Source organism: Muscardinus avellanarius (assembly GCF_963383645.1).
Source record: "Muscardinus avellanarius genome assembly, chromosome: 3".
Classification (NCBI taxonomy): domain Eukaryota; kingdom Metazoa; phylum Chordata; class Mammalia; order Rodentia; family Gliridae; genus Muscardinus; species Muscardinus avellanarius.
Genome location: NC_137788.1, coordinates 54,274,618 through 54,290,602, shown reverse-complemented (window position 1 = coordinate 54,290,602; position 15,985 = coordinate 54,274,618). Strand labels below are relative to the sequence as shown.

Here is a 15,985-nt window from a genome sequence, read left to right as displayed (position 1 = left end):
ATTAGGATCTAGATCCTATGGGATTACCATAGATAATAAGAGACACGATCTCTGCTAGTTTCTGTTTTATACGGTATTAAGTCAGTTTTATTAGTAAACATAGATTATTTATTTATTTGCGGGTCTGGGGATAGAACCCAGGGGCATTCGACCTCCTACCCTATTTTGTTTTCTTTATTTTGAAACAGGGTCTCACTAAGTTACGAAGAGCCTCAACTGAGGTTGCCCTGGAGCCGCGGTCCTACCATCTCAGCCTCCCAAATGCTAGTATTACAAGCGTGCACCACCACGCCCGGTAAACATAGATTATTTAAAAGAACACCAAAACCGGGCGTGGTGGCGCATGCTTGTAATCCCCGCGCGTGGGAGGCTAAAACAGGAGGATCACACAGGTTCGAAGCCAGCCTCAGCTACTTAGTGAGGCTCTCAGCAACTTAGTGAGACCCTGTTTCCAAATAAAGTATAAAATAGGTCTGGGGGTAGAACCCAGAGGTAGAAAGCCTCTGGGTTCCACCCCAGTACCACCAAAAACAAAACAAAACAAAACAAAGCACACCAAAATGGTGAAGAACATTAAAGCTCATTAGGATATAGATGTAAAAAATGAGACCTAAAAGCAGTTAGTAATGGTCTCAGGAAGAGTATTAATAATAGAGAAACATCTGTCCTCAAAGAAAAGGCCTTTGGGTTGAACCTCAGTGGAAGTCGGCCATCCCTGCCACCTGGGGCCGATCGCTGTGCTTCTCTGAGTCAATTTCCTTCTAAAATGGGGATAACAGGCTGGGCGTGGTGGTGCAAGCCAGTAATCCCAGTATTTGGGCTGAAAGGAGGATGGCAGGTTTCAGGGCAGCCTCAGCAATTTAGAAAACCCCGTTAAAAGAAAAAAAGAGGGGGCTGGGGGTGTAGCCTGGAGATAGACGGCTCCCTACCTCTTTCCAGTATCAAAAGCAAAAACAAAGCAAGGGGGTGGGGGAGTGTAATAATGTACTTCAAAGCACTGTTGTGAATAAGTAAAACAATGCGTGTAAAACTTTAATCCAGTGGTGGCTATGCACCTTAAACCAACTATTACTATTGTTGCTTTTGCAGGAGAAAGGTCTTTTCTGGCCCCCTTTCTAGAAGAAAAAAAAAAAACCAAAACACCATTGTTTCTCTATTCAGAGTCCATTCACGAAATCGAGGCAGAAAAGAAAAGTGCTTTAACTGCTCGGAGATGGGCGCCGCAGGCGCGCACGCCGGGCCATCCCGGGCCGCAGAGCTCAGCCCCCTCGGCCGAGTCCATCTTCCATTTCGTTCCCTTCCTTTTCGGGAAAGCCACACTCCCCCTACACGCCGGCTTATCTTTTTTCCCTGCCTGGCAAGGTGGCAAGGTCGCCTGGTGCCGGGCGAGGCGGCGGCGGCGGCGGCGTGCGGGCCTCCACGCCCCCCAGCTCCCCGCCGAGGCCGGGGCTCGGCCGGGACCGCCGCGCGCGGGGGGCGGGCGGGCGGGCGGGGGAGCCGCGGAATCTCGGTGCGCGCCTCTCAGGAGCATTACGGCAGCACGGGTTCCCGGCTCCGGCCGCAGCCCCAGCCTCCCGGGTCCGGAGCCGGGACTGGCGGAGGCCGCGAGGGCGCGGGCGGCGAGGAGCGGGGGCCGGGCGCGCCTCCGCCGCAGCCATGGCCGAGCGCCGCGCCTTCGCCCAGAAGATCAGCAGGTAGGCGCCGCGGCCGGCGGGCCGGGGACGCGGTGGGTGTGGCGGCGCGGCGGGCTGAGGCCTCGGCCTGGAGCCGGCCCGGCCCGGCTCTTTGTGTGCGCCCGGGCCGCCGGCTCCGCGCTCGCCGCCCAACAAAGGGCGCGGCGCGCCGGCCCGCCGCCCTCCCCGTCGCGGACCCCCGCCCGGCCGGGCCGCGAGGCCCCCGCGGGGCCGGGGCAGAGTTGAGGCTGGGTCGCGCCGCCGGCTGCCCGGGGCCCGGCCCCGCCGGAGCTTGTCAGTTTCGGCGCGCGCCCGGGTCTCTCCGCGCCCAAAGAACCGGGATGGGAGGCTGCGAGCCGCGGGGCGCCCGGGCCTCGCACCCCAGCGTGGGGGTCTGGAGGAAGGCGAGCGAGCGGGCCGAGCTTTCACAGCCCGTAACACAGTTGGTTTGGGTTTGGTGCCACTTTTCTCTCCACCCCCCAAAAAAAACTTGAATATTGATGGAGGACTCTTAATATCTGTATATAATTTCTTTGTGAAATGTACTTATGGATCGGATACTAGGCATTTCTGATTTTAATAAAGCCATATTCCTGTGAATTATGATGTCCCCCCAAAAGGAAACATTCATACGAAATACTTATTTTTGTGGCTCTGAATCTTTTTGGTTTGCTGACATTTCTTAAAGGTTTTTGGATCCACCAAAAAGATTCATATTCTCCTATATATACTCTCATTCACATTCTCATTCTCGCTCTCTGTTCATCTCGCGTGGTGTGTGTGTGTGTGTGTGTGTGTGTGTGTGTGTGTGTGTGTGTATGTAACTGGGGATTGAATCCAGGGACACAACCATTGAGCTACACTCCCCTTTTAATTTTGAAACTGGGTCTTGATAAGTACTGAGGCTGGACTCGAACTTGTGATTCTCCTGTTTCAGACTTCTAAGTACTGGACAAAACAAAACAAAACAAAAACCAAACAACCTTTCTTAACCATCCTGCCTCCATAGCGTTAACTCTTGGGAACATTTCTAATTTAAAAGTAACACCTCGAGCCAAGTGTGGTGGCACACGCTTGTAATCCCAGTACTTGGAAGGCTGAGACAGGAGGATCTCAGGTTCATGGCTAGCCTCAGCTACTTGGTGAGGCCCTTGGCAATTTAGTGAGACCCTGTTTCAAAATAAAGAATAAAAAATAGGGCCGAGGGTGCCGCTCCGAGGTAGAACACCCCTGGGTTCAATCCTCAGAAACTACAAAAAATAAAAATAAATAAAAAAGCCCAGCATCTCTTTGATAAACTTTGTGCTTTATTTTTTATTTTGAGTTTAAAACACTTAACTTAGTATTTAGTTTCTCCTTAAGAGGTAAAATAGCTCTGCTGTCAGACTCTGACCTGAGTTCAAGTTCTGACTGTCATTTTCTAACTTGGGACCTTCACCAAGTTGTTGAAACTCTTGTGTTAGTTTCCTAATCTGAAAATTGGGGGTGATAAAAGTATCTAGCTCATAAGAGTTGCTGTGAACATTAAATAGCCTAATTTGTTTAAAGTTCTTAGCCTAGTACATGGCCCATACTTGGTCTTTGAATACTTGTAATAATGAGTACAGCCTAGAGAGTTGGGAAGGAAATTATTTTTTGCTGAGACAACTGGGTTTTACTTCTAAAGACAATGCCATTAAAAATGTATTAACTGGCACAATCTAAATATTAGTCTTTTTAATAGAACCAAAGTTTGTCATATTTTGCTGATGAAGCAGGTGCATATTAGAGTATGCTATGAGACATGTACAGTGTTTGTACTCCATTAATAGAGTTTGTCATCAGATGGGACAGGACCAGTGACAAGAAATAAAGATAACCAATTGTGCAAAACAGCCCTATATACAAGTCTTATAAAGTTATAAAATTAAGTCAACAGGAATGAAGAGAGATGCACTGATTGGAGAGCACTTGGGATGTGTATATAGCAGTGATTAGTGATTGATTGGATGTGGAAGGTTAAGGAAGGATAAGGTGACATCCAGGTTTTTAATTTGGGCAACTAGGAGGTTGACGGAGGCATTCACAGGAATAAAGGAGTAAAGGAGAAAAGGGTTTGGGAATGGGAAATGAGGTTGGATGGACATGATTTAGTTTTGGACATGTTGTTTTTAGGGACTTGAATCATTTAAAGAAAAACATCTATTAGGTTATTGGTGCAGGTTTAAGGCACAGAGAAGAGATTGGGCTGAAGGTCTAGACTGGGAATGATCAGCAAGTAGATTGTAATTGAAGCTAGGGAGCTGATGAGATTGTCCAGGGAGAATGTGCAAACTTACTTAGAGGGAAAGCCAAGGACAGGTCTGCTATAGGCAATATTGACTGTGAATGGAAGACACTTTCCTCCTATTACCAATATGATTGACTAATACTGAATCAATTTTTGTTCTATTTCTAACTTTCCCACTATAGGAAGAATGGTACGCATTCTAAGCATAAACTGAGTTTGACAGCTTGGTACTGCCATTTACTGAGTAAACTAGGGCAAGTCACTTGACTCTACTTATACCTAATTTTCCCTACCTAAAAATGGGGATAATAGTAGGACTTACCTCATAGGGTTGTTGTGAGGATTACAAGAAATCACTACCTCTACCTCTAAAGTGCTTATAATAGCACTTTTACATAATGAGGGTTTACTGTCAGCTTTCTTATTACAATATTTATAATGTGACTTGGGTCATTTCTCTGAAAGTGATCATTCTTTTCATGATGTGCACATATGAAAGCTGTTGCTCTCTGAAAAGGCTGTTGTTATTTTAAACTTTTTTTTTAAAGCTTCGTGATTTTCCAGAAACATTTATTTTAAAAAGAATTATACTGATCTTTTCTTTTGGCAGTTTCCCCCCCCCCCCCCAGCACTTTGCATAGTACAATTATTTTTTGAGGCTGTGATTTGGTGATTCCTCAAGGCTTTGAGTGTATCGCTAATTTACTGTTTACCTCATCAGAGAAAAGCAGCATGCATATTTGTCCTTAACAAATATTTGTCCTTATCAAGTAATTGTCTCCGTCTTCTCTGTTTTTGGGGGTAAGGCCCATTCATTTATGGAATGTTGACTGTATTATTTTGTCCTGTTCCTTGATACTCAACAGAGGAACATTTGTACACATATAAAGCACTTGTGTGTGTGTGTGTGTGTGTGTGTGTGTGTGTGTGTGTGTGTGGTGCTGGGGATGGAACCTAGAGGCATTTTACCTCTTAGCTACACTCCCAGCCCTATTTTATTGTTTTATTTTGAAATGGTCTCATTAAATTGTGGAGGGCATAAATTGCTGAGGCTGGCCACAAACCTGTGATTCTCCTGTCCTAGCCTTTTAAGTACTGGGATTACAAGAGTGCAGGACCATGCCTGGCTAAAGCACTTTTTACCACATTTTCATCTTTATAACTCAGAGAGGCCAAAAGTCATTTAAAAATATAGGTCCTGGGGTCAGCTTGTACAGGTTGAAATTCTGTTTATACTTCATAATAGTTGTGTAATTCTGAGCATTTAATTCAATCTGTCTGTGTCTTGGTTTCCTCATCAGAAAAATGGAGATAAAAGCCTCCATAAGTCAAGCATGGTGGCGCATGCCTGTAGTCCCAGCATTCGGAAGGCTGAGACCTGATGATCACCGTACGGTTAGTGGACAGCCTCAGCTACTTAATGAGGCCATTTGCAGCTCAGTGGGACCCTGTTTCAAAATTAAAATGACTAAAAAAATAGGGCTGGGAGTGTAGCTCAGAGATATAGTGCCTCTGGGTTCCATCCCCAGTACTGTCAAAAAAAAAAAAAAAAAAAAACCTCCATAAAATTAATATGAAGATTGAATGAGTTGATATATCTGAAGACTTAGAACTGTGCCTGGAACATAAATATTAAAAAAATCTTAGCTACTGCTCTTATTACTGCTTTATTATTTGCTATTATTATAATCACTGTCATTTTCCCAGTAAGGACTTGAGACCTCAAAAATTGCCTAAATGGGGACTCATACTCTAGTCTGCGTATTTCAAGTATTATACTCTTTCTATTTGACTATATTTTTTTCCTGCACCATATTTTTTGTGGTTATTTCAGGTTTTCTAACTGTGCTGTTAGCATCTCAAAAGTTATGCTTTCTTTCTTAAAAATTTTTATTTTGTCCATTGAGTATTATTTTGCTGCATAAGAAGCAGAATTTTTTTTTTAAGAAGCAGAATTTAATGAAAGCTTTTTTGTCAGATCTTCATTCCTGAATATAGGCTTATTTAGCACCTCAGATTTTAGTCTTCTGTTAGTAACTGATTACGTAGTGTTTCAATCAGAATTCTTGTGTTCATAATTTCATATATTAGCAACTATTTTAGTGCTGCCTGTTTCAGCTCTTTGGACACATAAACTTCCTTAGTCTTTGTTTTACTGGTTGATGGAGTCCCAGTAGACTGGGCTTGGTCTCCTGGTCCAATATGTCAATCAAATTGATGAGCAGTGGTGAACCACAGGAAAGGATTTTTAATTATGGCTAAGCCAGCAAGGTCTGTTTTTAAGGGGCTGATAGAAACTTTTGAGTTTTTTTTTTTTTATAGAAAAAGGGAAATGTTGGGGGCTTATACGACTAGAGTGTTGCATTTCATAGCTGGTAGAGTAGGTCACCTCGGTCAGTCCCTGGTCTGATTGACCATTTTCTCAGGACTGGTTCTGAGAAGCTCAGGGGTGATTCACTTTCTATCATGAAATGATTGCTCCTGCTTAGGGGGCAGCCTCAGTTCATCGTAGAGTATTTGCTGCTGAGTAGGGAGCAAGCACAACATGGGGAGATCATGGGGAGATCTTTTTTCTGGGGTTCCTTATTGCTTGGAGGTAGTTTTGGTTTCTTATTATAAAGATGCCTATCAATAGATCTGCTGTTTGAAACTGTCAAAGAAAGTGGCTCAGAAGGAAAAAAAAATTAAAGAGGCAAATGGAATCAAAGAGGGAAAAATGGAACTAGTTAGGTCAAGTGACTGGACTTTTCATACTCATCTTACTAATTCTTCGTGTGTGTGTGTGTGTGTGTGTGTGTGTGTCTCAAGAAATCTTTTTTTTTTTTTTTTTGCAGTACTGGGGATGGAACCCAGGGGCATTATACCTCTGAGTGACACCCTCAACCCTAATTTTTATTCTTCTATTTTGAAACAGGGTCTCACTGAGTTGCAAAGGGCTTCACTAAGTAGCTGAGGCTGTCTTTGAACTTGTGATATACTTCCTTTTCAGCCTCCAAAATGCTGGGATTACAAGCATGAGCTACCACGCCTGGCTTTTTTTTTTTTTAATTTAAAATTTTTTATTGGTGTGTTGTAGTCACACATCTTAATGGGATACAAAGATGGTGGAGACATACATGCACACATCACCCAGTTCTTAATGCTGGACATCTATTTTTTTGCTTCTGAGTTGCACCAGTAGTGTTAGAGGGAGACTAGAACAGCTCAGAGTTGACATTTTATTGTCTATTTCAAATGAGGTTTATTCTATATCATTTCTTTTATTTATCATTTTTCTGAAAGATTGTGAGTCTAATATTCATCCTTCATTTTAACCTAAGCATACTTCTGTCATTTAACCATATTTCCCTGAGCCTGGAAGGTCTTTGTCTTAAAGCTTACCCATTTGATTGTACTTTGAAACCATTCCTTGCCACTTCCCTCAGAACCCTGATTCTATACTTTCCCCTCCAGCTTTTAAGCATGTGTGTGGCTGGGGTAAGGCCCTGGGCCTCATGCGTGCTGAGCTTGGTCTCTACCACTGAGCTAGCCCCCAGTCCCGTTTCTATCATCTTTTTTCCTCCTTATGCTTTTGTCATCATAAAATGAAGAACCATTGAGTCTTCTTTTATTTTTAGCTGCCGACCGGTCATTCTTTGTTCTTTTTTAGCCACATTTCTCCCATTTTGGGGGGTAAAATCATCACTACTTCCTTCTCCTTCTCCTTGTGAACCCCTGGGCCATATGGATATGCTAACCTTATATGCACTTGAATTATAGAACTCTTGAGGGTTTGGAACCTTTGCCTTTATTCTTTTTCTCATCTCATGAGCACTGATTTTGTGAGCTATTTACCCCACTTAATTGCTCATGCTTTATCTGTTTCCCCCCTTCCCATTTTTATATGGCATTTTAGAGTTCTCTGATGGCAGTTCTAGACCTTCACTGTCTTGTTGATATTGGGCACCTGCGTGTTTGAATGACCACCACTCTCCATTTTGGAGCATGTTTCATAACTTAGCTGGTTCAGTCTCTCCATCCTCTAATTCAGATGTGTTGCAAAGTCTCTCTTAAACACAGCTTTCATCATAGCATCCTTTTGTTCAAGAATACAGAATGATTTCTTAAACTATTAAATCCAAACTTTTGCTTGTGTGTGTGTGTGTGTGTGTGTGTGTGTGTGTGTGTGTGTGTGTGTGTTTGTGTGTGTGTGGTGGCCCACACTTGTAATCTCAGTACTTGGGAGGCTAAGACAGGAGGATCGTAGGTTCGTGGCTAGCTTCAGCTACTTAGTGAGGCCCTTCACAACTTAGTGAGACCCCTGTTTCAAAATAAAAGGATAAAAAATAGGGCCGTGGGTATAGCTCAGAAATAGAATGCCCCTGGGTTCAATCCACAGTACTGAAAAAGAAAAGGTGACTATTAGTGAGTGGTACATTTGTTGCTCAATTTAAATTTTTTTCCTATTTGTTCCACATCTGGATTAAGCTAGTCTACAGTCTAGTCTTCTTGTTTGCTAATTCTTTAGTTTATACTTTGTCCTTTTTTTTTTTTTTTGTGGTATTGGGGGTGGAACACAGGGGCTTTTGTAACTCCGGCCTATACTCCCAGACCTATTTTATACTTTTTTTGGAAACAGGGTCTCACTGAGTTCCTGAGAGCCTCACTAAATAGCTGAGGCTGGCTTTGAACCTGTGTGATCCTTCTGTCTCTGGGATTACAAGTGTGCACCACCACGCCCTGCTGTCCTTTGTTTTTACTGTGCTCTCATAAATGCTGTGCTCGTTTCAGTCTCTTTAACTGTTCTATTTTTCTTTTTCTTCTTGATACAGCCTTCTTTTAAAAATCTTGTCCATTCTTTATGCTATACTGACATTTAGTATAATTATTTCCTTTTTTATTTTTATTTTTACCACATGCAGATCTATTTCTAAGCAATGTAATTTTTTTTCTGCTTTAGGAAGTTTTTTTTTTTTTGGTTTTTTTTTTTGGTGGTGTTGGGGATGGAACCCAGGAGAATTCTACCTCCTATCCACACCCCCAGGCCTAATTTTTATTCTTCATTTTGAAACAGGGTCACATTGAGTTGCAAAGGCCTCACTAGTAGCTGAGGCTGCCTGTGAACTGCAGTCCTCCTGTCTCAGCCTTCCAAATACTGGGATTACAAGTGTGTGTCACCATGCCCGACTTTTAGGAGGTATTTTTTTTTTTTTTTTTTGGTGGTACTGGGGTTCCTGGAAACCCTTCTACCTCTGGGCTACACTCCCAGACATACATACATACATATATATATATACACACACACACACACACACACACACACACACACACACACACATATATGTATATATAGGAGACATATTCATATTGTATGTTTGTATGCTTTCTGTCTTTTGCTCAAAATTATTTGCAAGAGCCGGGCATGGTGGCGCACGCTTGTAATCCCCGCGCTTGGGAGGCAGAGACAGGAGGCTTGCACAGGTTTGAAGCCAGCCGCGCACGCTGGCTTAGGAGACCCTGTTTCCAAATAAAAATGTAAAAATAGGTCTGGGAGTATAGCCCAGAGGTAGAAGGGCTTCCAGGAACCCCAGTACCACCAAAAAAAAATTATTTACAAGATTCATTTATGATATTGTGAATAATAGAGACTCACTGATTTTAATTCCCTTATAGCATTTCATTATAAATACATATAATTTATTTATGCTACAGTAATTGAACATTTGGATTGTTTATAATTTTTGACACTTAGATTATTTCTATGAATATATGTTATACATATATTCTGCTGTACATATGTATGAGTTATTTTAGGTTGTACTTAGTGAGACCCTGTTTCTAAAAAAAAGTAGGGCTGGGATTGTAGCTCAGAAGTAGAACACCACTAGGTTCAGTCCATACTACCACATATACACACACAAAAATATATTTGTATATATTATTATAACTTTGTAGGGTAACTATATATTTAGGTTTATATTTCATTTGGATAATATATATATATATATATATATATATATATATATGATGTGAAAATTTTTCCTAAATGGATTATTTATTTCCCACTAATCTACTCTGTCCCCATGTTTTCTTATTTGTTGGCCTTTTTCTGGGCTATTTTGTTCCATTGGTGTAGTTATGTATCTTTTCACCAATTACAAATGATTTTTTTGTGTGTTTGTGATACTGGGGATGGAACCCAGGGGCATTCTACCTCCAGGCTACACTCCTAGACCTATTTTAGGTATATATATATATATTTTTAATTTGGAAACAGGGTCTCTTAAGCCAGAGAGGCTGGCTTTGAACCTGCGTGATCCTCCTGTATCCGCCTCCCAAGCAAGGGGATTATAAGTGTGCGCCACCACGCCCGGCTATAAATGATCTTAACTATAGTCATCTTTGGCGTTAGTAGATCAATTCCTTGTTCCAAAAGTATTTTGGCTGCTTTTACAAAAACCCTTTGAAACTGGGCGTGGTGGTGCACGCTTATAATCCCAGCATTTGGGAAGCTGAGACTGGAGGATCGCAGTTTGCAGACAGCCTCAGCTACTTAGTGAGGCCCTCTGCAATTTAGTGAGACCCTGTCTCAAAATAAAGAATAAAATAATAGGGCAGGGGGTGTAGCTTGGAGGTTGAATGCCCCTGAGTTTTATCCCCAGACCCACCAAAAAAAAAAAAAATCCTTTGAATTTTCTTGTAAATTTGTACTGGGATTAGAGGTGTGTGTATTGTTGTCCATGCTGTTTGCTACAGTTTGGACCATGACTATCCCCCAAAGGACCATGCTTTAAAGGCTTGGACCCCAAGGTAGTGTTGTTGGGAGGTAGTAGAACCTTTAAGAAGTGGGGCCTAGCTGGGTGTGGTGGCATACGATTGTAATCCCAGCATTTGGAAGCTGAGACAGGAGGATCGTAGGTTCGCGGACAGCCTCAGCTAATTAGTGAGACTCTTTGCAACTCAGTGAGACCCTGTTTCCAAATAGAGAATAAAAAGTAGGGCTGAGGGTGTAGCTTGGAGGTAGAATGCCCCTGGGTTCCATTCCCCAATACTGCAAAAAAAAAAAAAGTGGGGCCTATTAGAATGTAGTGAAGTATGTTTATAATCTCAGTACTTGAGAGACTGAGACCAGGAGGATTGCACATTTGAGACTGTTTCAAAAATAAAAAGGGCTGAGGATTTAGTTTAGAGGTAGAATGCTGCTGGGTTAATCATCAAAAAGAAAAAAAAAAAAAAAAGAGGTGAGGCCTCTGGGAGGTATTTAGATCATTGGAGGTTTGACCTTGATGGGGATTGTTGGGCCTTAGCCTCTTTCTTCCTCATTTTTTTGCTTCCTGGCCAAAAGGTGAGCAGTTTTGCTCTGCCATATCCTCACTCCATTGATGTGCTATCTTCTCATAGACCAGAACAAAGGGGCCAACTGATCATGGATTGGTACTTCCCAAAGTATGAGCCAAAACAAGCCTTTTCTCTTTGTAAGTTAATTACCTCAGATATATTGTTCCAGTGATAGAAAGCTGACTAACACCTTTTGCTTGTTTTACTATGTAGATAGTAAATGTAGATTATTACCATTTCTGTTCAGTATTGTATTAATATTGAGCATTCTTGTTTTGTTTATGATCTTAAAGGGAAAACCTTGTTTTACTATTAAGTCTGTTTGTGGAGAGTTTTTGTAGATACTTTTTCTGAGTTCCTTAGAAACAGAACTAAGGTTTAGGAATTGATGCCTTATTTGGGAAGCACAGTCTTAGGGATCAGGAAAAAGGAAAGTGAGGCAAAGAAATATGGGAAACAATGCAAGATGCTACCTTATTTTTCTGGCCACTGCTCCACAAAGACCTAGTGAGATTGTTTTGCAGATGTGTTTGCTTGGCCACACAGGCTATCTCTGGCAGAGGTATAGTTCCTCAAATCAGTAGATAGGAGTCTGGAGAGAGGAGGATGTGTCTGTTGCCTTTTTGCCTGTATTCCAATCAATTCTTTCTCCCTAGAGATTTAAGTCCCCTTCTGGGTTATATCATTGGACCTTTTTGCAGCCACTCTGATGTCTCACTACTTTTTTAACAGCGGGATTCTTTTTTTTTTTTTTTAGTTGCAGTGATACTCAAGTCAGATTAATTTGCAACCAAAGTGTTCACTCCTGATGTTGAATGCATCAGTTTCAGGGATATAGATGATGTTAGCAGGCCTGTTTTCTTCATACCTTAGATAAATTTTATATGAAATGATTACTATGAGATTTGACAGCCCAGACTCAAAATCCTACCAGGATTTTGGCAGAAAAGATCCTGAGACTCAGTTATTCGTTGACCTCAGATTACATGTGCTTCCTTGACCAGTTGCTGTGTTCAGGCATATAGGGTTGTCTGGTCAGTCCTCTGTCACCTGAACTTCTCAGTGCCCTGGGAGGGAGATGGGGTTGTGTGAGCCTCACCCAAATCTCAAGGAATGAGTTCCTTACTAAAATGAAAGGGTTTCTAATGTAAAGGAGGAAGATAAAAGTACTGGTCATACCAAACCACCTTCTGTTCTTTAAAATTAGTCATCTTTAAATTGTTCCATATTGTTACCGTTATTTAAAGCTATGGCTATATAGCTAGCTCCACGACCTGCAATTTAAGTGGAACTGGTAAAATACAAAGGAAACCAGTTCTCTTTTGAGTACTAGAGATAAACCCAGAGGCATTCTACCTTCAAGATAGCTACCCAGCCCTTTTTATTTTTTTATTGAAACAGGATCTTGCTAAGTTGCTGAGGGTGTCATTAAGTTGCTGAGGCTTTTAATTTGAGATCTTCCTGTCTTGGCTTCCCAACTACTGCGATTGCTGGCATGCACTACCACACCCAGCTTCTCTATCCCCTAATTTATTTTAAAGTTTAGCTTAGACCCTAATGCTATCTCATAGACTTCCCAAGACGTCTACCTTTTTTTTTTTTTTTTTTAATTTTGGCTTTCTCAGTCTTTCTTCTGTATCTGTACTCATGACACTAGAAAACTGTACTAACTCCTTCACTCAGCCATTTGATGATTCTTCAAATCTTTGCTAAAGATCCAAAGTTGTGGTATGGTCTCTCAGGGTACAAAACTTTCTCAGTGACTCCACTCTGGTGCTCCTTTTTCTAGCTCTCCACTATTATTCCTTCTCTAATATGTAGTTTTCCTCCCTTCACAGAAAAGTTCTAGCTATACCCATGCTCTTTTTAAAAAGCAAAATAAAACAAAATTCAGCTTTATTGAGGTTTTTTTTCCCCCACCATCAACTTTACTCATTTAAAATGTATAATTTAAGCTAGGTGTGGTGGTGCGCACTTGTAATTCCAGTACTTGGGAGACTGAGTTTAGTTGACCATAATATCTCACCCCAGTTCAAAGAGCTGTAATCATCAAGACAAAAAAGAAACAAACAAAAACCCAGAAAAACAAACTAATGTTGGTGAGGATGTGAAGAATGGGGAACTCATACACCGTTGGTGGGAATGTAAAATAATATAACCATAGTGGAAAATAGTATGTAGCTCCCTCAAAAAACTAGAAATAGAACTGCTGTGTGAACCAGCTACTCTACTACTGGGTATATGTCCATAGAAACTGAAACCAGTATATCAAAGAGATATTTGCACTCCCATATTTATTATAGCAGCATTCATAGTAGCTAAGAAGAAATCAATTGAGGTATCTATGAATGAATGAATGCATAAAGAACAATTTTATTACATATGTCAGTTGAGGAAATTGACTTTCAGTGAAATGCTATAGGTCACCATGTTGGAGTTTTCCAGCTCTACTTAACATAGTGTTTTGTAAATCTTTAACTTAACTGCCTTCTTAAAATAGTATCAGATGGGATTCCTAAGACATCTGACATCTTTTTTTAAGTCCCCCTCAGAAAAAGAGCTGTGTCTTAAATGTTAAGTGCTTCTGCCAAAGAAAATGTTTATAAACTTTGGACTTCTCCAACCACTGAAATCCAACTCAGTGCAGCAAGACAAGGTATATATATATATATATTTGTGGGTCTGGGGATGGAACCAGGGGCATTCAACCTCTGAGCTACACCCTTTGTCCTATTTTTTATTCTTTATTTTGAAACAGGGTCTTACTAAGTTACGGTGGGCCTCACTAAGTAGCTGAGGTTGTCCGCCAACCACGATCCTCCGGTCTCATCCTCCCAAATGCTGGGATTACAAGTGTGTGCCACCATGCCTGCTAAGGTTTTTTATATTTAATGGTAGAAAGTAGTTAGTGGCTAGTGCGCTGCCTGTCTGAATTAGCCTCTTAGAAGCTGCTTTGCCTTGAATGTATAGGGATACTCAACTTGTAGTGCCAGTTCTAAGAGATCTTAATCTCTTACTTGATATATTACATTCTGGTTATTTTTTGTGACTTTATAGGAGTTCAACTAAACTCTCTTAATAGGAAAATTTAGTCTGAATTCTCCTTACTCATTTTTACTACGGCTTTTCTTCTTATCCCATGAAGAATGATTACAAGTGAGAGGGGCAGGCCCAGACTGGCCTTTCCATCCATGGGTTGTCCTGGAAATCATGGCTAGATTGGGTATCAGAGTGGGAACCTGTTAGAGGAAGGGTCAACTGCAACAAATTTCCCCTTAGGATATGGGTCCTTTGCTGGTTATTTCTAACATCCTATGGTGAATGGTCCAAAAGAGTACTTTCTTTTGTGAAAACTACTGTATTAATGTAGTGAAAGAGCTTGTGGAAACAAATTTGATAAGGAGAGGAATAGTCCAAATATCTATCTTTTCTTGGGAGGGGAAGAAGGCATTTTCACATTATAGTTTGGGAGCATAAGTAATTACAGAATTTTTAACACATTCTTTTTTGTACTTTTTAGTATTAATAGCTAATTAGTACAAATAAAAAGACGCCTTCGTTTTGCTTTATTCTATGAACCATTTCTAAGTGAAAGAGAAATTATTGGAAAAAGTAATCTAGCTGTGTATGGTGGTATATGCCTGTGATTCCAGTCTGGGAGGCTGAGACAGGAAGAAGAGGCCAAAGCCAGCTTCAGCAACTTAGCAAGACCTTGTTTTAAAATGAAAAATAAAAAGGATAGGAATATAGTTTGGAGGTAGAATGCTCCTAGGTTCAATCCCCAGAACCAAAAAAAACCAAACAAACAAACAAACAAAAAAAACCCCCCAAACCAACCAAGTAATTTATGAGAAAGGAAAGGATTTTAATTTATATTGGGACTTACTTTTTTCTTGCATACTTTGGCTTATGGTGTGGTTAGGAAAGAGTGTTTTTTTTTTTTTAATTTGGGAAGACTTGTCATTACAATTTCATGAAATCTTTTCAGAGGATGTCAGTGTAAATAAATCCCTTGTGTGGACTGCAGATTTGTTTTTTTGTGTGCTTGTGGGGACTGAACCCAAGGCTATACCCACATCCCTATTTTATTATTTTGAAACAGGGTCTTGCCAAGTTGCTGAGGCTGCCCTGGAACCTGCCATCCTCCTATATCAACTTTCCAAGTACTGGGATTACAGGTGTGTGTCACTGTACCTGGCTTGGACTATATATTTTTATTGTTCTTATTGCTCTGTGTAGAAATGGTTCTTGTTGTATTAATTTTTATTTTCAAATTATTACTAATTTTCCTGTTTGGGGACATGACTTCATGTAGAAGTAAGACATATTTTATTGATATTTTAAAATATTTTTATGTATTATTAAAATTATTGTTTTGAAGCAATTGTATTTTTATTTTATTTATTTTACATTTCTCATTTTAATATCTGAAATCATTATTTAATGGTGTGATGGTTAATGGGTTAAAGGGTTTTCTTAGCTATTTGTGGCATGAGATCCTTCTTTAACTATTTATGACATCTTGAATCGGATGTAGTATAGCAGTTTCTATTTATGTTACTCATGGTTTAGTCCCAGAAACACTTGAGGTAATACTGAAATTGGTAGATTGAGTTGAGTAGCACTGATGTGCAAATATAAAAATATTTGTTCCATTTTTTAAAGATTATTTTGTATTCTTATCTCAGCTTTTTTTTTTTTGTGGGTCTGGGGATGGAACCCAGGG

The 15,985-nt window shown here is 40.7% G+C and overlaps 1 protein-coding gene across 9 annotated transcripts in view; it reads left to right on the top strand.

Annotated features, from left to right (window-relative positions):
* Window positions 1-1,656: 1,656 nt before the first annotated feature.
* The window catches only part of DOCK7 (dedicator of cytokinesis 7), a gene marked incomplete at both ends in the record, with an annotated part of 202,642 nt that continues 188,313 nt past the window's right edge, over window positions 1,657-15,985 (top strand). For all 9 annotated transcript variants that reach the window (XM_080692026.1, XM_080692025.1, XM_080692023.1 and 6 more), the window contains one exon: window positions 1,657-1,694. In XM_080692026.1, coding sequence (XP_080548152.1) covers window positions 1,657-1,694 — 38 coding nt within the window. The remainder of the gene's footprint in view (window positions 1,695-15,985) is intronic.